The sequence below is a fragment of the Protopterus annectens genome, chromosome 1.part1 (genome assembly GCF_019279795.1).
Source record: "Protopterus annectens isolate FY-2018-M chromosome 1.part1, PAN1.0, whole genome shotgun sequence".
NCBI classification, from domain to species: Eukaryota; Metazoa; Chordata; order Ceratodontiformes; family Protopteridae; genus Protopterus; species Protopterus annectens.
In genome coordinates, this window is record NC_056726.1 from 277533412 (window position 1) to 277557142 (window position 23731).

Consider the following 23731-nt stretch of genomic DNA (forward strand, 5'->3'; position numbering starts at 1 on the left):
CAGACCATAAACTAATCACAATGGACACCCACATCCCGACCCCACCCCCAGCCAAGGAAACCACTGTGAAAAATTTCTCAAAAGCAAACTTCACACTTCTCAAGACCGAGGTGGAAAGTTTCAAAGCCCCCAGGCATATGGAAAATGCTACCCAAACCACAGAATCCTTTACAATTGCACTCTATGAGCACCTACAGGAATGCATGGATTGTGCCATCCGAAGTAAAACCAAGACTCACTCCTCCAAAAACCGGAGACCAGTCTGGTGGACCCCGGCCATAAATAAGCTATACAACAGAAGGAGGAAACTATTACATGAAAAGGCAAAATCCCAAAAAGGGAAGGCATCCTTGATCCCTCATAAAATAAAGGCTAGCTTTGAAAGAAAAATTGCCAAAGACTCTAAAGATAATCACAAGGCATTCTTTAGCTACATCAAGAATCTGGGTGGCAACTCTCAGATATGGTCTGAGCTGATGCAAAATGGCACAAAATACACTGAACTCACTGACATTGCCAACATCCTGGCGGATAGGTTCAGTGCAAACTTTACCCCACCTCCCCCCCAAAAGAGCCAGTGTCTATCCCAGAAGAATGCAATCCCCCAGACATCACAGACACAAAGGTGAAAGCAGCCCTCTCCAAAGTAAAAAATACAGCATCAATGGGACTGGATGGTATTCCGGGCTGTGTCTTACAAGAGCTCCAAAATGAACTAAACCCTCACATAAATTCACTGTTCCAACTCAGCCTTACCACAGGTTGTGTACCCAAAGAATGGCATACAGCAACAGTGATCCCACTTCACAAAGGTGGCGCCACAATGGATCCTGGGAACTATCGCCCTATAGGCCTGACTAGCCTGGTCTGTAAGGCTATGGAGTGCATCATCATGGATCTCATAAACAAAGACATTGGGAACCTCCAAATACTGGACCCTACCCAATTTGGCTTTGTTAAAGGCGGATCTTGCCTCTTAAACCTAATTGATTTCTTCAAAACAGTTACCAAAGCCATAGATGAGGGAAAGGTAGTCCACACAGCCTACCTGGACCTTGCAAAGGCCTTTGACACAATACCCCACTCTGGCATCATAAATAAGCTTACTAGCTTAAATATTAACCCATGTGTCACAAGATGGGTTGCAAACTGGCTCAGGGATAGAACTCACATGGTCAGAGTCGCGGGTGCCATGTCCGACTCTAAACTGGTTACAAGTGGTGTCCCACAGGGCTCAGTCCTGGGACCCCTCTTGTTCGGTATTTACTTCTCTGAGGTACAGGCAAACACGGGAGGGCTGTGGCTTACCAAGTTTGCAGATGATTGCAAACTGGGAGCCATAATAGACTCTCCAGCTGACACAAGCATCCTCCAGAAGGGCCTTACGGAGACGGATACCTGGTGTCAGAACCATAGCCTCAAGCTAAATGCCAAAAAGTGCATAGTCATCCCCTTTGGGAAAAACAAAATGCCCACAAACTACCACATAGGAGATAATCCACTAAGTACCGAAGAAGTAATTAGGGATATGGGGACCCAAGTAGACAGTAGCCTCTCCTTTGACAATCACATTGCCAAAGTGGTTAGAAAAACCTTCTATATAGCTCACCTAATCAGAAAAGGGTTCACATCTAGATCATGAGAGCTCATTGTGCCCCTCTACTCATCGCTCATCAGGCCCATAATTGAGTACAATGCCCCATTTGGGATGTACCTTACCCGACACCTGCAACAATTGGAGAGACCTAAAAAATACCTCACCAAGAGGATCATGGGCCTCAAACAGATGCCCTATGCAGCTCGACTAAAGAAGCTCCAACTCTACTCAGTTGCTTACCACCTACTCAGAGGGGACCTCTGCCTGACATTCAAGGCCATGTCTAACCCAGAACTGTTGGACATGCTCCACCTCAAGAAAAACAATTCCATTAAAACTACACGCTCCAGGGATTTAAACCTTAGCACAACAATAAACAGGACATGCTGGAGGGATAGATTCATATCCCAAAGGCTTCCCTCACTCTGGAATAGAATCCCAGTCCATGTTAGACAGAGCCCCCCGCTGACCTTCTTCAAGAGAAATCTTGATGAGTGGATGGGTAATTGTAAATTTACTCCTGGGATCACTTCTTTGGCCCTGCTGCACAGAGGCTCAGGAATCTATTCTAAAAGGGAGGTGAAAGCCAACATTCTGGCTAGGCTTATAAATGCCCTAGGGCAGATAGCCTAGTACCTACCTATGAACCTATGAACCTATGTATCGAGTTGAGGAAGAGCAGCTCTGACTGACACTTCAGTTAGGCATAACCAAGCACTTCTATAATGTGAATTTTGACACAGGCAAAGAACAGTGTTACAGTAGTCTAATCAGTTAAAATTGATTTGTTTTCCCTTTTTTTTTTTTTTTTTTTTTCTGTTAGTTCACTGACTGAAATTTTTTTCACAGAAATAATCATTAGATGTCAATTTATTTGCATGAAAAGCAAAGAACAGTAATTGGATTTTTTTTAATGAATTTTATTGATCACAATATGATAAGCTAAAAAAGACCATGAAAACAATGGTAACTTACATGGAATGAGTAATATATGAGATGAATTTAATGCAGAATTTTAACAAATTTACAATGCATTAAAGTGTCATGTTGAATTGTTTCCACAAGTTTCTTAAATGAAAGTAAACCATGCCAGTTGCTTTGAATGCTGATATAAAAGATTGAGTGAATGCAGTATTACTCAGTATAAAGCAAGTTAAGTTATAATTCTAAGTGAAAAATACTGAAATGATAAAAAACACCAATAAATAAGCCCTGGCCCTAGAGTACTAGTCTAAATTCCAACCAAATGAATTATGGGTTTACATGATTTTAAGCCTGAATCTTCTTGTACACATTTTTTTTTCATTTCTCATTTTTTTAAATCCTGTAGCCAGGAACATGCAACCATAAATCTTTGTGCTTATAGAAAAAAAACTGCATTGTGTTTTAATGTATAAATCATTGCTGTTTTCTAACAAGGTGTTCAAGATTTGACTGCTACAAACTGAAAAATTTGAAATATTGAAAAAAAATAAAGAAAAATATTTGAAAATATTATTCCTATAATTGTGTAGTCCTGTGAACTCATAACTTAAGTATTTAAGATCATAAGGCAGCAGTCAGGGAGCACCATTTCAGTTCAAAACATATCACCAGATATACTTTTCAAACAATTCAGAAGTCAGGGGCACATTAAAAAGAACATATTGAGGGAAAATACAGCAAAGATTTTTTTTTTTCAAAATCCATGTTTTCTTTACCGTACACATCAAATAAATTAGATGCAAAGCTACTGTTATTATATAAAACTCTCAACATTTTTACAAGGTCTAAACAAATAAAACCCAAGGAATTTGTGCATTTCATAATACTGCCCATTTCAGTCAATTCATTTTACAAGGGCCACTAAATCAAAAGCTGCAGATATCAGTATTCTGAACTACTTTGAGATTGTGGTAAGTGTTCTCATTCTCATCACAGATATTCAAGCTGTATTTAATTACACTTAGTCTCAGAAGCATGTTAAATATCTGATTTGTAGTAATCCTACCCACCTATTTAATCTTCTGCTGAGTTTTCCATTTTTAGCTGTTTCGGAAAGCGTACAAACATTGTATTAAAAATCAAGTTATAAAGGTTATACTGACATTCTCAGCATGTTATTCTCATGTTAAGAAATGAAACCTCATTACAGTACCATAATTTTTATTGCACAAGCATCCAAGCATTAATGCTAAAAAAAAGATACAGTGCTTCTAGCATGTGAACCCCAAAAAAATGCCAAAACACAAACACCACAAATACATCTATTTTTCTTCAAAGTACTAAAAGACATAGTATGGCATACTTTGTACAGCAGTCATGATAAAATGTAAACAGTTTTAACACCCCATTATTTTACAAATCCAGTAAAAAAAGTCTACACTACATTTACATACATACTATAAAATTCAACGTATCACAAAAACAGATTATTATGCTTATTTCTGATCCACAGGGATCACCATAATACAAATTATTATTTGCAAGTCATATGTGACTAATATGTACAATCAAATAGTGATGTTATCACATTAGTAAACCAAGCCATATTAGATATTTTACTCCGTCTGCAGTGGTCACAAGACCATCAGAACAGCTTTCATTTTTATGCTTCACAATATGCTCTGGCTACACAGACATGTCCATGAACTCTGAAGGTACCAAATTCATTGAATGCACTCAGACCTCTGCATTTATTTAAGTACGCAGCATCAAGAATGTGAAACATGTGCTTGATGACTGGGGCCACACCATGGCTATTATGTGTCTCCAAATGTCTCATCTGAGTCTGCATAAGAAATCCATGAACATCAGTTGTGTAAGTCTGACACAGAAACTGCACAGATGCAATACATTTCAATTTTAAGACTTTTATTAGTAAATGCCAGGTCATCTTTTTTCCCTAATAAAAGGTTATCGGAGAATCGGCAAATCAGGCAATGTATGTGCTCTATGCTGATAATTTATATTCCATCACATGTAAATGTCTTCTAGCAAGATTTCTTTAAGCTACAATATTATTACATTTATTGTATTTGATATATATCTATTTTGTCTTAATCAAAAATGCAAAAAATCTAAACAAAAACTAAAGTACCACTGATTGTACATCCCACTAAACCCTAGAGTAATCCATGCAAACCCACTGACAACTCAATAAAATTCAACCTCTTTTTACTAAGTCACAGCAACAAAACAAAACACAGGACATAAAATCCCTGAAAGAAATTCCCCCATAACATTATCAGATAACAACACAATGAACACTGTGACTGAGGCTTTTACCTCAACCCCTTCATAATATATAATGCTTGCATGAAAACCTCTGCATGATCAAAAATTGCACCTGAATGGAACGTACCACTTCCCAGCAGAGGGTACGAAGAGCTGATATATAAAGACAAGCTGTGATTGGAGAAAGGGAAATAGAATATCAGGATAGAAATAAATAAATAAAGAACAGCAACAAAACAAAGCACAGGACATAAAACTCCTGAAGGAGATTCTCCCATAACACTGCCACTTCCCAGCATGAGGTAAGAAGAGCTGATATACAAAGAAAAGTTGTGAATGGAGAAAAGGAAATAGAATATCTGGATAGAAATAAATAAAGAAAAGCAGAAAAAGACCTGCAAACAAAAATTAACTAATAACAGCTGCAAGACAGTTGGAAAAGATTGCAGGATATTATAAAATAAAATAAAATAAATCAGTACAGTAAAAGAAGAAGAAAAATAAGGAGCAAAATAAAGAAAGAAAGATAAATATTAGGAAATGAACTTATATGATTGTAGGGAAGAAGCATAATAAAGATAGGAGAGACCAGGGTTATATTATGCAAAATCTAGACAGTCACAAGTAGTTGAACAAAGTATTAGAGGAGGAATTAGGAGGATGAGAATGAATGTTTAGGAAACTATAGGTCCACAGAAACTATTCAGAAGGCTGAGGCAGTGATGACAAGAGGTATCCAGATGTTTAGAAAATGGTAGTTAAAGAGGCTTTGACTGAGTAATGAGTACAAAAAATGTCAGGACGAAATGCAGATGATGTTGACAGATGATTACAGAGTAACAGGGAGGGGTAGGCAGTCATAGGTTAGAAGACGCTGAGATACAGGTTGCATTTTAGAAGACTTACAAAGTCATCAATTAAGGTGATACAGGTGGCATGTAGTCTGAGTTCTGTGAATGACAGCAGTAACTAATCTGTGCAAGCTGTGGATTGTATCCCACACTGCACTGAAGGAGGACCTACTGAAAGAAAGAAGGCGGTGACTTATTAAATGATATTGGGAAGAAGTAAATACAAGTCTACAAATCTTCTGACATAAGCATAAGGTTGGTTGTCACTGCAGGCAACATACACTCCAGCATTGATGGGTGCCAGTAAGTTGATTGCCTTGTAAATGACTATGATCTTTTTAAATCAAAACTTTCAAAAGCAGGATGCACCAGACTTAGGATTTGCTATACTAACAAAGATCTTTTGGGGATAGGGGCTCAGAAAGTTTTAGGCAAGCCAGTGCCTAGTGCACAAACAGCAACAGTAGCCTGACAGTGTGAATTGCATATCATACCTGAAACCAGTAGTCAGGAAATCTTTCTACGTGGCACACCTCATCACAAAAGGGTTCTCATCCAGGAAAAAACAGGTCATTGTTCCCTTCTACTTGACACTCATTAGACCCATTATAGAGTACAATGCCCCTTTTGGAATGTACCTCACAAGACATCTGCAGCAGCTGGAAAGGCCACAGAAGTACCTCACAAAAAGGATGACTGACCTCAAACAGATGCCCTACACTGACCGTCTCAAAAACTCCAGCTTTACTCTGTAGCATATCGCCTACTCTGAGGTGATCTCTGCCTAACATATAAAGCTATGTCAAACCCAGAGCTGTTGGACATGCTACACCTAAAGAAGTCCCAGTCCCTCCAAGCTACACGCTCTAAGGACCTAAACCTTGTCACCCAATAAACAGAACATGCTGGAGTGATAGATTCCTGTCCCAGAGACTTCCCATACTCTGGAACAAGCTACCTATCTATGTCAGGCAAAGTTCCTCATTAGCTCTCTTCAAGAAAAATCTTGATGAGTGGATGGGAAATAAGAAATACACCCCGGGGATCACTTCTGTGGCTCTGCTCAACAGGGGCACAGGAAATTAACTTTCTGGGGTTGGCGTAAGCCAGGGAACTTGTTGGCTAGGCTTACTTAGGGCCTTGGGCCGATAGCCTAGTACCTACCTATGAACCTATGAACAATTGTACAGATTTTTGCTGAATGTCCAGATTTTTGTTTCATATACTCTGTCTGCCTGTTCCTCGTAAAATGTTTGTTTTCTGGCAAATCATGCAGGACTGAAGTCATTAAATAGTGACACACCTTTGGGTTTTAGACTTCCTATCCTTTAGAAAATGAATGCTAATACAAAACCTATAATTCTAGCAATGTTCTAAATTTAAAAGTATAATATTTAAAATCTGTCCGTATGTTTAGGTCTTTGTCCCCCATTATTTTTGGCTTTGACCAGATTTCTTCAGCTGAAAGGTTGAGAGGTATGGTGAGTCAGTATGAAAACAGAAGCAAACACCAGTGCATGTACCAGTCAGTGAATAGAGCAGAGGCCTAAGGAACAGGGGTTGGGCCAACAAGTGTGACAAAGAAACAGACTGGTGTTGAAGAATACACAAGGATTCTTTCATGAATAGACGGTAAATGAAGAAATATTAAAGAGCAGAACTCATCAAAATGGAAGTACAAATTGGGCTGAATTAGAAAACTTAAAGTTCAATATATTTATATTATAGCTGCAGACTGGAAATATGGCAGATTGTTGGATATAGTTAAGAAAAGATGTAGGATAAGTCTGGATAAGCAGATTACTAGAATAATTACAATATAAACCATGCAAGGTTGCAAGATAAACAAAGGTAAGGAGGTAGTAAGGAGGTCTGGAAGAATGACACAAGTCCAAGCAAGCACTAAGTGAGAAACAATTAGTGGTGAAGCCAAGACAAGCTGTAAACATTACATAAAAATAAAATAACAAAGAGGCTAGGGAATGTGCATGTTATACTTCTCAGTTAGACAATTATCAAAATAAAGGAGCACAAGTTATCTAAAAAAGGGAGTGCAAAAAATAGTGCGAAATAGAAAAGACTGACCAAGCTAAAGAGATACTGGTTAGCTAACAAAAAAGATAAGACAGCAGTCACAATTGCAAAGAACAAGTCATCAGAGAAACTTTAGCAGCTTCTGGAGAGTAAATCAGAAGATGGCACTAAAAAGCTCACTTATGTTACAGGGCAACGAGAGTAAGACAAAGGAGGCAGTTAGCAGATGTCATTTATTAGAGACATCAACAGCAATCTGGTCACCTGTCCAGAGAATGTCAAGGGTAGCTGGAACTTCTAAATGAATGACACCCTACAGAAGCTGTACTGCTACTTGCACAATCTGTGAAGAAAGAGGAAGAAAAAGCCATCTTAGAAGAATTTCAAAGTGCACTAGAGAAATGAACTCCTAGTAATCATTGGCCTCAGATGCAGTCACAGCAGCTATGATCAACATGCACAGTGAGTTAGGGGAGAAGTTACTCCTAAGGGTACTCAACGCAGTATGGAGAGAGTAGCATATCCCAGATGACTGGAGAATAACAGTTTTACTACCACTATGCAAGAACAAAGGAGTATTCCCAACTAAAGGCAGTATAGAGATATGAAATTCTAGCCACACTCCAAGAAAGTGCTGGAGAGGGTGACTGATAATGAATACACACAGTAGCAGAAAGTAAGAGAGGAGATGAGTTGTCTGGATTAAAATCTGGATGCAGTACAACAGTCTCAATGCCTGCTGTGAGGCAGATAGTGGAGAAGAAGTAGAAAATGAAGAAACTTGGAAAAAACATATAGCAGGGTCCAAAGAAAGCTGATTCAGGCAGTCCTGTGAATGTCTGAAGGCACAAACACACGGATATAATTAGTGCAGAACTGCAGACTATGAGCAAGGGCCAAATGACACAATCATTAATGGGGATCAGGCTCATAAAGGGGTTCCCAGTGTGACCATGTGTACAGGGGGTTCATCTACAAGCCCAAACATTTTCATACTGGTGATGAACTTCATCGGAAAACAGGTCAGACGGGATAGATCAACAAAGCTGCTATATGCAGACAATGTGGCATTACAAGTAGACTCTGAAGAGTAAATTCAACAAATGATAGAGAACTGCAGTGTGAAACTGATGTCACGTGGGATTAATCTGAATATAGACAAGACAGTGGTCATAGCAGACATCAGATAAAGCTGAAAACTTAGATAGAAGGAAAACAATGCAGCAGAGGATTAGATTCAAACAATTGGGAAGTGCTGCTGCGAAGGGAAATCTGAATGAGAAAGTCAAAGCTAGAATCACAGGTGCTACAACAAAATGGCACAAATTGTCAGGGGTAGTCTTTAACAAAAGAAAGCCAAAGAAGCTAAAAAGTTAGATACACAAAACAATGGTGCAGAAAACTGAGGCAGAGCAGCTGAGGAAGCTTGAGGAGATGGAGGTAAAGTACATGAGAACAATAGCAGGATGCACACTAAAGGACAAATGTAGACATTAAAACATCAGAGCCAAAGCCCCAATTGCAGAGGTGCTCAAGGAAAATAGATTGCGTTAGTTCAGCCACATACATAGGAAAGCAGAAGCTGATATGATAAAGCAAACTTGGGACAGACAGGAAGAAAAACAGACAGCAGGAATGTCCAGCCAAGAGATGAATGGCTTGCATGAGAGAACACCTGCAACATTCTGACATGGCTGTTGAAGGTAGACAAGTGATACTGGATCAAGAAAGACACCAAAAGTCAAATCAGCACCTTGTTCTATGTAAATCAAAGTGGGAAAAGTGTTGATGATGATGATTGTCATTTAGACAATTAACTGACAGCTCTGCTTGAGTAGAGAGGTCATAGAAGGGTACTACACATAAGAAAAATGTAGCAAATAGATAACACTTGAAAGTTGAGGAAACTGTGTAAGACAAAAATATATTTATCTGTGAAGTGACCCTAAGAGATAATCTGAGATCAAGGTACCTAATTCAGGTTTTACTTTAATTAATTCTTTAGCTCCATCCTCCATCTAGACCACTTGCAAAGTAACATAAACCAGAAGAAATAATGTTGGGATCATGTGTTTTTTTGTATGCTTCAAATATCTCATAGACCCTTGTTATAACGCCAGCCCTGGCCAAGACCTACAACTGCCTGCATCACTATAGAATGTCACTTGAGTATCCCTTTACATACCTACATGTGTTATCAAACTCATCACATGCTTATATAAGCTAAATGGAAAGGGTTCATTTATAGTGAGTGCTGAACTCCTAACCACCATAATCTGCTGATGATGGCTGACAACTCCTTTATCTTGGGGCAATGTAGGCAGCAGTGGACTGAACAAAGATGTCACTGAAATTCAAACTTACATATCTATACAATGCAGCAATATATAGAAAGCAGATTTAATCTAGTGAGCTGTTTGTAAAACCTAAGAGCATTGTCTGTCTGCTCCTTGCATTATCAACATCATATACAACAATTTTTTTGTTTGTTTTGTTAAATTATTTTTTTTTTTCTTTCAGGCAGTGCATTTGAATGGAATGTGCTTGAAGGAAAAAAACATCAGGAATGGACTTTCAGTGATTCTTAGAAAGACTGCTCCTACAGCCTGCATGCACATGTTTGCTCTTCCTAGATTCTTCATGTTTGTTTGATTCTTTTATAACATGTTTTATTTGTTGGCATACAATTGCAGTAGCCAGTGCTTAGTAAAAACCTGTCATTTTCTATATTACCATTTACCACTGCTAGCAAAAGTAGGTATGTCAAGTCATTAGGTGAGTCTGAGGTCTTAGTTACATGCTTAAAAGTACTTCTGTTGTAATTACCACTAAGCCATAAAAATGCAAGTTGCTGGCCCGCAGAATATTTACTAAGCTGAGATTAAACCTCCAGGTCATCTGGTCGAGGTCGACTACTGGCTCGACTGCTGGCTCTGCTCAGTGGCCGCTGACCTATATATGTGAGCGGGTGTCCCTCATATGCAGATGTAGGTTTTACTCTGTCCTGTTGGCCATCTGGAAATTCAAAGGTCTGAGCATGAGAGTTGGGAATAGTGATATCAGCCATTTCTGCTCGAGTTTGTTCAGTATTGTAGTTGGCCCAGTTTTGCTCACTGGCCTGCTTGTTGTGATTACGAAGGGAGGAAGAGCTATTCCTTTCTCCAGTAACAAGTTTATATCCTGGTGGAGACATGGGGGACACCGGAGAAAGTGGAGATGAAGTCTGATTGTAATAAGCATACTTCAGGGAAGTACTTTCTTTAGGTAGTGTGGATACATTAGCAGCAGGGCTAGAAAAAGGACCTGTTTTACCTTTCATACGATCTTTCAGACTTTTGAAAAAGACATAAAATAGCTCTATAATATTCAAGAACAGTGACACTAAGGAAACTACTAACATAAAAACAATGAAAATGGTTTTCTCTGTTGGACGAGAAAGGAAACAGTCGACCTTATGAGGACATGGATATCTTTCACAAGCATAAATTGCTTCTAATGAAAAACCATACAAGTACCACTGGATAAGTAAAAAGGCAACTTCAAAAAGAGATTTAAATAATATGTTTATAATGTAAGTACAAAGCAAGCCCCCTCTCATTTTTACTTTACCATGCTCCTCTATGCCATATTTAAATTTCTTAATTTCGATTTGCTTAAGATGTATGTCAACGTCACCACCTTCATTTTTGAATTGTTTAAGTTCTTCTTCTAGCTTGTTATATTTTTCTTCTTTTCTTGTGACATAGAACACATGTGCCAGGTACAGTAATGTTGGTACAGAAACAAATATAATCTGCAGGACCCAGAGTCGGACATGGGAGATTGGGAATGATTTATCGTAGCAGACGTTCTCACAACCTGGCTGTTGAGTGTTGCAAGTGAAAGCTGACTGCTCATCTCCCCAGGCTGACTCCACTGCTGTTCCTAGAAGCAGGATCCTAAAGATGAAAAGAACAGATAGCCACACCTTTCCTCCTGCAGTAGAATAGGCCTGAACCTTGTCAAGCAGTTTTCCTAATGCACTCCAGTCACCCATCTTCACCAAATTTTGCCTGAAAATCAAAAATTTGACAATCAGATTAGTTATCAGAGCAAAAAAAAAAAAAAAAAACAACAGTGTTTTGATTCATTCCACCTTTTGAAATCTCCTCATTTAGAAGACTGTGGTATTATTATTATTTTTTTTTTGCAATAATGCCCTAAAAATGAGCTAAGTACCATGTGAAAGGGGTGTTGCTCTACTTTACACATATTCATAATTTGTTCATCAGAGCTATGCTAATGGTATGCCAGTTAATGAACTGCTTCTTGTAGTCAAGGGCACAGGATTTAATTACTTCCACTGCCATCTGTCTACTGTGTGTCAAACAGCAAGTCACTGAACCAGACATTCATCCCAGGGTGCCCTTGAACAGGAGTGTATGCATCCAATGAGCTTACCTGGTTAACAAATAATTAAAAAAAAGTGTGAGGTCTTCATTTTCAGAGTAGTCCCAGAGAAATAAAGTTCCAGAAATATTCAAGTATATAAAGTCAGTATACATCAAAAACCGTTTGGGGCTTCTATGTGATATATTACACTATGGTACAGAGATGTGTGAGTTGAAATAAAAATATTATTGTATGCACAAAGTAAATATTAATCTGAATCAGTACTGCTTACAAAGGTCCTTTGAGAACATAGACGCATATGTGTGAGGCTTCAAATGATAGCAGCTGAGGAAAAACAAAATTTTTAACAAAGAAATACCAGCACACATGGTTACACATTATGTTTGCATTACAAACAACATGGTATTACAGGTAACCTATAAGTTAGTACATAAATAATTGGAGTGCTTGGGACATAGTTTTCAGTAGCAAGTGATAAAGTAACAAGTTAGATTGCAATGGCAATCCCACTGCATTTACAAATATTTTCAAATATATCTTAAATACCTTCTTTTCAAAGAAGTATCTTAATGTAATACATTGTATGCTTGCTTCACATTTTGCTAGTATGTATTGGATAATGGAAATATCTCCATTTTTTTCATCGTTCTGTCTTTGTAATATTGGCTAGAAGAATTTCTAAACAGTCTGCTCATGTACAGCCCATACATCTCAACTTCTTAGAACAAGAAATCTGGACCAAGCCATAAATAGTGGGGGGGACAAAGGCCCAAAAATAGGACACATTTTTAAATATTGCACTTACAATCTTAGGAAGTTGATAGAATAAAAGATTTTACATTAGCATGAATTTTTGAAGGGTATGAAGTCTGAAACTCACCTGTCATCATTTTCTGACTTTAGACTCTTAATGACTTGCTAATAATTTGTTGGGAAACCACACTTTTATGAAAAGTGGACCAAAAATATCAGGCAAAAATCTGGACATTCTGCAGAAATCTGTACAGTTTCAATGTATGCTGTAGCCACGATAGACTATTAGTCAGAGTGGGATACTTGGATGTTACACAAGTTTATGCTCAAATATAACCTGAATCCAGGACAGCTGCTGATTAATCACTGACCATAACAGACTATAAAGTGCTAAGTAGCGATATGTGCTACAGTAAAGGCCTGCAGCAAATCTAGCCACCGCACTGTAAGTCATCCCAAGCCTTTACTGTAGTAGTAAAATGTAAGAAAATTAGAAGGTGCGCAAAATATAGAAGTGAAGGGTGTAAGTACATATTAACAATATTCAACTAAGCATTATGGGAAAGAAATTAAATATATAAGTCTTCCTAAACTTATTACAAGTTTAATGTTTGTTGATCTGCAATTGATTAGCATTTACAATTCCATCACTTCCTTCATATCTGCTGCTTCACTCATCCTTATTTCCCAAAGTCTGTTCTCACTGACCACATAAATATCCTGTTCCATCCCCACTACTCACTCTCACCCAAAACATAACTTATTGCCATCCATTGTTTTGGCAAACCGTTATGATACACAAGCAGCATGGCCCTAACACTCAGGTGCATTCAGGCCCTGCTCCTTTCCCAGAGCTCCATGACTGTTAAATTAATTCCAACTCTAAATGCATTTTTAACTTTTCCCTTATTCCTCCCCTCATTCATCTAAATTACAGTCCACTCTGTCATCTATACGTCCACCTGCCACTATTATCCCATGCTTTTATAAACACCATCATAAGCCGTTGTGCCAAATTATTTTTATCTTACACTTCCTCTTCCCTAAAAAGCAATAGATGGACATTATTCTCATATTTTTTTTTACTAATTGGTAACTTAGTGGGTAGACTATTCCAAAGACCCTTTTCTGCAATAACCTAGGAGCAGAGGCAAGAACACACAGGATATAAAATAGTACATTCAGTCAAAGAGTATAGGCCATCTAATACAAGAATAACAATCACTATGCAAAACAGATAACTAAAAGAATTTTGCAAAAAAAATAACAGGCAGAAGATGTACAATATATAAGGAAAACAATATATATACAAAATATACAACAGTAAATTAAATAATGGAAGCAGACAAATGCCAAAGGAGAGATGTATTTATAGTCATAATGAAGTCACTTCAGCAGTTAAACTCTGTCCATTAAGCAGGCATACTTCATCTCTTTGTAGAGGTGTTGTGCCACATTTCTCTTCAGTCATTGGAGAGAATTTTATCTCTTCATTTTGCTGGTAATTTGTTTCACAAGGCTAGGCCAAGTCTAGAGAAAGCATGTTCACCCATGACAGTTTAAAAAAGGGTTTTGGGAATGATAAGTGTCTTTTTTGGGTGCTCCATAGGGAATGCACTTGTTCCCTAAGAAGGAGTAATCTTTTCTTTTCAATGGATAGCAGTACCCCAGTATTAACTTTATAAAGTTGGAAGTATAAAAAATAAGTTGATCTTTTAGTTACTGGAGGCCAATTAAGAAGATTTCAGTGGTCTGAGTAAACTGCGGTGGTGGTGCGGCGGTAGCATTGTCGCCTCACAGTAAGACGTTGTCCTGTTCGATTCTCAGCTAGAGCGTCTTCTGTGTGGAGACATGTGTGAATGGGCGTACCTTCGTTGAAGGTTGTGCGTCAGGGCTGGCAACCCGGCATGTAAAAATCTACTGCCAATCATTAGCTGACCGGAGTTCCTCTGTGGCGACCTCTAACCGGGAAAAGCCGAAAGACACAACAGCAGTGGTGTGAGTAAGCATAAAGAAGCAGAGCAAATCATATTTTGTTTCAGAAATCTGTAGTCTTGGGATATCCTAGATGGAGTGGAAAACAAGTAGGGAGATCCCATATTCAGGCTTTGGGTGGTAGCAGTATCTTTCTGGCAATGGCTGATCACATATTCAGGCTTTGGGTGGTAGTAGTATCTTTCTGGCAATGGCTGATCCCATATTCAGGCTTTGGGTGGTAGTAGTATCTTTCTGGCAATGGCTGATCCCATATTCAGGCTTTGGGTGGTAGTAGTATCTTTCTGGCAATGGCTGATCCCATATTCAGGCTTTGGGTGGTAGTAGTATCTTTCTGGCAATGGCTGATCCCATATTCAGGCTTTGGGTGGTAGCAGTATCTTTCTGGCAATGGCTGATCCCATATTCAGGCTTTGGGTGGTAGCAGTATCTTTCTGGCAATGGCTGATCACATATTCAGACTTTGAGTGGTAGTAGTATCTTTCTGGCAATGGCTGATCCCATATTCAGGCTTTGGGTGGTAGCAGTATCTTTCTGGCAATGGCTGAGTCCATATTCAGGTTTGGGTGGTAGTAGTATCTTTCTGGCAATGGCTGATCCCATATTCAGGCTTTGGGTGGTAGTAGTATCTTTCTGGCAATGGCTGATCCCATATTCAGGCTTTGGGTGGTAGTAGTATCTTTCTGGCAATGGCTGATCACATATTCAGGCTTTGGGTGGTAGCAGTATCTTTCTGGCAATGGCTGAGTCCATATTCAGGCTTTGGGTGGTAGCAGTATCTTTCTGGCAATGGCTGATCCCATATTCAGGCTTTGGGTGGTAGCAGTATCTTTCTGGCAATGGCTGATCCCATATTCAGGCTTTGGGTGGTAGTAGTATCTTTCTGGCAATGGCTGATCCCATATTCAGGCTTTGGGTGGTAGTAGTATCTTTCTGGCAATGGCTGATCCCATATTCAGGCTTTGGGTGGTAGCAGTATCTTTCTGGCAATGGCTGATCCCATATTCAGGCTTTGGGTGGTAGTAGTATCTTTCTGGCAATGGCTGATCCCATATTCAGGCTTTGGGTGGTAGCAGTATCTTTCTGGCAATGGCTGATCCCATATTCAGGCTTTGGGTGGTAGTAGTATCTTTCTGGCAATGGCTGATCCCATATTCAGGCTTTGGGTGGTAGCAGTATCTTTCTGGCAATGGCTGATCCCATATTCAGGCTTTGGGTGGTAGCAGTATCTTTCTGGCAATGGCTGATCCCATATTCAGGCTTTGGGTGGTAGCAGTATCTTTCTGGCAATGGCTGATCCCATATTCAGGCTTTGGGTGGTAGCAGTATCTTTCTGGCAATGGCTGATCCCATATTCAGGCTTTGGGTGGTAGCAGTATCCTTCTGGCAATGGCTGATCACATATTCAGGCTTTGGGTGGTAGTAGTATCTTTCTGGCAATGGCTGATCACATATTCAGGCTTTGGGTGGTAGTAGTATCTTTCTGGCAATGGCTGATCCCATATTCAGGCTTTGGGTGGTAGTAGTATCTTTCTGGCAATGGCTGATCCCATATTCAGGCTTTGGGTGGTAGCAGTATCTTTCTGGCAATGGCTGATCCCATATTCAGGCTTTGGGTGGTAGCAGTATCTTTCTGGCAATGGCTGATCCCATATTCAGGCTTTGGGTGGTAGCAGTATCTTTCTGGCAATGGCTGATCCCATATTCAGGCTTTGGGTGGTAGCAGTATCTTTCTGGCAATGGCTGATCCCATATTCAGGCTTTGGGTGGTAGTAGTATCTTTCTGGCAATGGCTGATCCCATATTCAGGCTTTGGGTGGTAGCAGTATCTTTCTGGCAATGGCTGATCCCATATTCAGGCTTTGGGTGGTAGCAGTATCCTTCTGGCAATGGCTGATCCCATATTCAGGCTTTGGGTGGTAGTAGTATCTTTCTGGCAATGGCTGATCCCATATTCAGGCTTTGGGTGGTAGTAGTATCTTTCTGGCAATGGCTGATCCCATATTCAGGCTTTGGGTGGTAGCAGTATCTTTCTGGCAATGGCTGATCCCATATTCAGGCTTTGGGTGGTAGTAGTATCTTTCTGGCAATGGCTGATCCCATATTCAGGCTTTGGGTGGTAGTAGTATCTTTCTGGCAATGGCTGATCCCATATTCAGGCTTTGGGTGGTAGCAGTATCTTTCTGGCAATGGCTGATCCCATATTCAGGCTTTGGGTGGTAGCAGTATCTTTCTGGCAATGGCTGATCCCATATTCAGGCTTTGGGTGGTAGTAGTATCTTTCTGGCAATGGCTGATCCCATATTCAGGCTTTGGGTGGTAGCAGTATCTTTCTGGCAATGGCTGATCCCATATTCAGGCTTTGGGTGGTAGCAGTATCTTTCTGGCAATGGCTGATCCCATATTCAGGCTTTGAATGGTAGCAGTATCTTTCTGGCAATGGCTGATCCCATATTCAGGCTTTGGGTGGTAGCAGTATCTTTCTGGCAATGGCTGATCCCATATTCAGGCTTTGGGTGGTAGTAGTATCTTTCTGGCAATGGCTGATCCCATATTCAGGCTTTGGGTGGTAGCAGTATCTTTCTGGCAATGGCTGATCCCATATTCAGGCTTTGGGTGGTAGTAGTATCTTTCTGGCAATGGCTGATCCCATATTCAGGCTTTGGGTGGCAGTAGTATATTTCTGGCAATGGCTGCATGATCAAGAGGGGAGAGAGAATGTGAAATTTTATAGCAGGGTTTTAGCTGGGAGACAACCTTATTAATGATGTCAATTTACATTAAGAAGGGTAGTGAAGGATCTAAGTTGAACACTAGGTAGTTACATTCCGAAATTATAGTATTATTGCGTTTTGGATATCTGTAATGGAAAAGACAGGCTGTAGAGAGACTTGATGAGTGCAGACAAAAAGAATAAAGTTATTTTTTATAGCTGATGGGAGTAAAACTGCTGAGGTTGATATTGAAGATCAGTGGTGTATTTATTGGCTTGTAAGAGAAGAACTTCATCAGCATAAAATGTTATATTTAAGTTATGCAGGTCTTAAGCGAGGTCCTTGATTAAGATGGAGAACATTAAGGGGCACAATACTGAGCCTTGGGAGACACCAGTGCTAAGGATGGCTACTGATAAACAGTATTTGTTAGAGACGACCTGAATTTTTTTTTGATAATTTTGGAACTATCGAATAATGTTTTGTCCAAAGCTGAAGTTTTGTAATTTTGTAGTGGACAGATGGTAGTTTACAATTTCGAAAGCCCATCTTGTGTCAATAAAGATATTAGCAATGATAAGGTCTTCATTAATATTTGCATTGCATACAGTCAACGATTGTTAGAAAAGCTACAGTGGAACTAAAGGCATTTCTGAAGCCATGTTGCCTGTCAGAGCAGACCATAACTTTTGATGTATTTGAGCATTTATTTATGCATGATTTATTTCAAAGATTTTAGTGAGTGGACAGAGACTGGAGACAGGTGTAAAGTTTTTTTCTGTTTTGGTTAAAGGAACCTTTGGTAGAAGGGTTATGTTGGGATATTTAAGGGCTGGGTACACTATTCCAATTCTAAGGGACTAAGGGATCTAAGCGAAGATGTAAATCAGAGGTTTGGTGATTTTTGACTTTTGCCTTCTTAAGGAATGTAGGTTGAATATTAGGAATTTTGCAGAGGAGTACTTTAAGTGTTTAATTTGGGTGTTAGCATCTTTTGCTGAGATCTTGGACAAAAAAAGACGGCTGCATAGCATGGTAGTAGGTACAACTGGGGAAGTGAATTATCATCTGAAGATAGGTCAGTGTGGGTGTTGCAAAGAAAGCATTTGCTAATAAATTAAATAGAAGTGAGAAATGATTTACAGCCCTCAGCTGGATTGCTGCTAGAGTTGTTGGATAAGGACTTTAAAGAGTAAGCAAGACAAATAACTATATTAGTTAGATGCTTTATCTATTTCCACAACAGTTATAGTTGTTAGTGGCAGACATTTGTTTATGTCTTAAATAGAGGGTTTTAGCAGACTTTGTTGTAATTTTGGTTTGTTTTTGCAGAGAGAGGAATTCTTGACAAAGATGATTGTCTGAATGGTTTTGCTTCCACAATGTTCATGTTTCATGAGTTTCTTTATTGATGGCATTTGATAACCAGGAACATTTATTCCTTCTTAACCTTCTGCATGCACAGGAGAAAAGTAGATCTTGATTGTAGGAAAGGGTGTTAATGTAACATATTAGTGCTGCTGTTGGCTCAGTGAGTGCATACACAGGTGACTAGTTGATGCTATTAAGTTGTATGTCAAGTATGACTATTCTTTTTTTTTTTTTTTTTTTTTTTTTTTTTTTTTTTTTGTGGAAAGAGTGACCAGTTACAATTTGGGGCTGGGTGTAGCTGATTTAAATGACTGGTAGGAGAGTACAAGGCAGTGGCACATAATGAATGTATAAAATATTAATACTGGTACACCAATTTGCCAAATTTGTAATGTTAAATTCCAAGATTAAATGGTTTCTTGTTTACAGGTTTGGCCCAGTTTCACCCTTGACTAGTAGTTCAAGTTTCAGTTGAAGAGGCATTTCGTTGAAATGTTTACCATCAAGGGCAGCAGTACTGAAGATGAAGTCTCCTAGTATAATGATGTTTTTTATGACAGCCAGTAAGAAAGATTTCTTGGAAAGTACTTTTAATCACTGCAAAAGAAGAAGGGTGAATGGTATAAGTGCTGAAAATTAGGTGTTATTACCATCTGTTATGTTATTAATAATCCATTTTGGAGTCCTGTCATTAGATTGGTTGGTACTACTGGAGTTAGTAATACTTAATGATGAGTCTAGTTTAATTAGCAACATAAAACCCATACCCATTCTGTGACCTAGACTATTATCATGGATAATGGTATAGTTATAATCGATGAAGGTGGAGGGATAAATATAATTTTTAGACAGTTTTCTGTCAAGGCTAGAATGTGTGAGATTTCAATGAAGATCCAAGATTCCAATGAGGCCCATTTATTGCTAATACTCCAAATATTAATGCAGGCTAGTTTGATGCCCTTATTTCTAACTGAAACATAAATATTACAGCAGGCTTAATATCCCTTGGGGATATAGGGATAGTATATAAAAAGTGGCCTATGAAAGAAGCAAACTCAGTGAGTAGTGCATTTATTTCCTGACTGAAAATATTCATATAGTCTATGTAGAAGGAGTAAGTAGTGAAATTCAGATGGTGGGATGCAAGTATGACTTAAGTTATGCTAAATGGTCAAGACAGGGTGAGAGTGAGTTTGTTGTATAAACAAGGTATGTAGGAACAGACCCAAAGAATTGGGGGAGGTAAAGCAGTTAGACAAATATTACAGTGGAGTGAGGTATGACAGCCAAGGAATATAGAAAATATGGGAGTAGAAGGCGGGGAGATTATTTAAAAGAGTTTAGGAGAAAGTTTAATGTAATAGGCTGGATGGTTTAATTAGTATGATGTATGACTTCATGACTGGTTGATGAAGTTAGGGTAGTTGTTTGCTTGGCTAAAAATGAAATGATAAGGGGATGGGTGAGAATAGGTATAGGGAGAGAAGCAGAGCAGGGCAAGCCCAATAAATGGAATGTGAAAACCAGTCAGTGAATTTGGGGTGTCATCCCTAGGTCAGCCCATTATAATGTGCAAGGAAAGTAGGAGGCAAAGGAAACAGAGTCACTAAGTGGAGTGGTATCCACCCCTCTGAAAGGGATCATAAAGACAAACAGAATCCACAGATGATGGACAGAGAGAGAAAGAGACAGACAGAAAGAGGAAATGAAAGAAGAGAGATAATGTTTGAAAAAAGTATTGGTTTTGCCAAGGGATTAAAGGGGTTATCCTGAAGGAACAGTATGCTAAGAGTGTTTTGGAGGTGAAAAGAGTGTCAGATAGAGTGATGTTTATGAAGCTGGAAATTGATGGTGTAATGATGAATGTTGTTAGTGCATATGCTCTACAAGTTGGGTGTGCGATGGATGAGAAAGAAAAAATTTGGAGTGAGTTGGATGAAGTGGTGATGACTGTACCCAAGGGTGAGAGAGTGGTGATTGGAGCAGATTTCAATGGGCATGTTGGTGAAGGGAACAGAGGGGATGAGGAAGTGATGGGTAGGTATGGTGTTAAACAAAGGAATGCAGAAGGTCAGATGGTAGTGGATTTTGCAAAAAGGTTGGACATGGCTGTGGTGAATACATATTTTAACAAGAGGGAGGAGCATAGGGTGACATACAAGAGTGGAGGAAGATGCACACAGGTAGATTACATCTTATGTAGAAGGGCCAGTCTGAAGGAGATTGGAGACTGTAAAGTGGTGGCAGGCGAAAGTGTAGTTAGGCAGCATAGGATGGTGGTTTGTAGGATGACACTGGTGATGAAGAGGAGGAGGAGTGTGAGGGCAGCACCAAGGATCAAATGATGGAAATTGAAAAAGGTTAATTGTGAGGTGGAGCTCAGGGAAGAGTTAAGACAGGTACTGGGTGGCAGTGAAGAGTTACTGAATAGTTGGGTAACTACAGCAGAGCTAGTAAGGGAGATGGCTAGAAAGGTGCTTGGTGTGACATCTGGAAAGAGGAAGGAGGACAAGGAGACCTGGTGGTGGAATGAGGAAGTGCAGGAGTGTTTACAACCAAGCTAGTAAAGATCTGCAGCAGGTAAGGGTGATAAAGGATAATGAGGGAAACATGCTCACAAGTCAGGAGAGTGTGTTGAGCAGATGAAAAGAGCACTTTGAGGGGCTGATGAATGAAGAGAATGAGAGGGAGAGAAGGTTGGATGATGTGCGGATAGTGAATCATGAAGTGCAGTGGATTAACAAGGAGGAAGTAAGGAAAGATATGAAGAGGATGAAGAATGGAAAGGCTGTTTGTCTAAATGACATACCTGTGGAAGCATGGAGGTGTTTAGGTGAAATGGCAGTGGAGTTTTTAACCAGATTGTTTAATGAAATCTTGGAAAGTGAGAGGATGCCTGAGGAATGGAGAAAAAGTGTTTTGGTACTGATTTTTAAGAATAAGGGTGATGTGCAGAACTGTAGTAACTACAGAAGGTTTAAATTGATCAGTCACAGCATGAAGTTATGGGAAAGAGTAGTGGAAGCTAGGTTAAGAAGGGAGGTGATGATTAGTGATCAGCAGTATGGTTTCATGCCAAGAAAGAGCACTACAGATGCGATGTTTGCTCTGAGACTGTTGATGGAGAAGTACAGAGAAGGTCAGAAGGAGTTGCATTGTGTCTTTGTGGACTTAGAGAAAGCATATGACAGGGTGCCAAGAGAGGAGTTGTTGTATTGTATGAGGAAGTCGGGAGTGTCAGAGAAGTATGTAAGAGTGGTACAGGATATGTACGAGGGTAGTGTGACAGCGGTGAGGTCTGCGGTGGGAGTGATGGATGCATTTAAGGTGGAGGTGGGGTTACATCAAGGATCAGCTCTGAACCTTTTCTTATTTGCAATGGTGATGGACAGGTTGAAAGATGAAATCAGACAGGAGTCCACGTGGACTAAGATGTTTGCAGATGACATTGTGATTTGTAGTGAGAGTAGGGAACAGGTGGTGGTGACCCTGGAGAGGTGGAGATATGCTCTAGAGAGAAGAGGAATGAAAGTCAGCAGGACTAGGCCAGAATATATGTGTGTGAATGAGAGAGAGGATGGAGGAATGGTGAGGATGCAAGGAGTAGAGGTGGCAAAGGTGGATGAGTTTAAATACTTGGGATCAACAGTTCAGAGTAATTGTGAGTGTGGAAGAGAGGTGAAGAAGAGAGTACAGGCAGGATGGAGTGGGTGGAGAAGAGTGTCAGGAGTGATTTGTGACAGACGAGTACCAGTAAGAGGGAAAAGGAAGGTCTACAAGAGGGTAGTGAGACCAGCTATGTTATATGAGTTGGAGACAGTGGCATTGACAAAAAGGCAGGAGTCAGAGCTGGACGTGGCAGAGTTAAAGATGTTAAGATTTGCACTGGGTGTGATGAGGGTGAACAGGATTAGGAATAAGTATATTAGAGGGTCAGCCCAGGTTGGAAGGTTTGGAGACAAAGCCAGAGAGGCAGGATTACGTTGGTTTGGACATGTGCTGAGGAGGGATGCAGAGTATATTGGGAAAAGATGCTAAGGATGAAGCTGCCAGGTAACAGGAAAAGAGGAAGGCCTAAGATAAGGTTTATGGATGTGGTGAGAGAGGAAATGCAGGTGGTTGGTGTGACAGAGCAAGATGCAGAGGACAGGAAGAAATGGAAACAGATGATCCACTGTGGTGACCCCTAACAGGAACAGCCAAAAGAAGACAAAGAAGAAGAAGATTAAAGTTGCAGTCAAGAATGAAGCAGGACAAAGTTTTACACCTATTGTTAAATGGTGCCCATTGTGACATGGGCTCTTATCAATGAAAAATTGATGTGTACCTGACAGGGGATATAGGTATAAAGAGACAGGAGCAGGGATATTGGAAAAGAGTTAACAGACAGAGATAAAGTCACAATTTTAAAAATGTTATTATTGGATTCAAGTTGAAAAACAGTATATTGTATGCACAAGTTTAATATTCCTAGGAGCTGAGCCAGACAAGTAGGTTTTTTTTTAAGGTCCCTGTTGGGTTCCTTGTAAAGAAAGTCTTTACATAATGGCCAAGCAATTACATTACAACAGACAAGTGTGGCTGAGAGTTCTTTTCTTTAAATGAGGGCACACCAAGGTACCCACTGATTTGTTCTAGACAGGGAGAGAATGCATTTCTATTACAATAGACAAGGGCAGTTGGAAGCCCATTTCTTTATATGAGGCACACTGGGGCACCTAGGGATCTCTGCTGACAGTGAAGAAATGTGTTCCCAGCAGTGCAACCACTCAGCTATGCCTTTCAGCCTATTACAGTAGGCAAGGGCA

The 23731-nt window shown here is 39.6% G+C and overlaps 1 protein-coding gene across 1 annotated transcript in view; it reads right to left on the reverse strand.

Moving 5' to 3' along the window:
- Positions 1–7668: 7668 nt before the first annotated feature.
- Positions 7669–23731, reverse strand: part of LOC122804535 (gap junction alpha-1 protein-like) — a 50263-nt gene continuing 34200 nt past the window's right edge. Inside the window, exon 2 of the mRNA XM_044074461.1 lies at positions 7669–11750. Within this exon, the coding sequence (XP_043930396.1) occupies positions 10580–11734 (1155 nt within the window). The 5' untranslated portion in view covers positions 11735–11750 and the 3' untranslated portion in view covers positions 7669–10579. The remainder of the gene's footprint in view (positions 11751–23731) is intronic.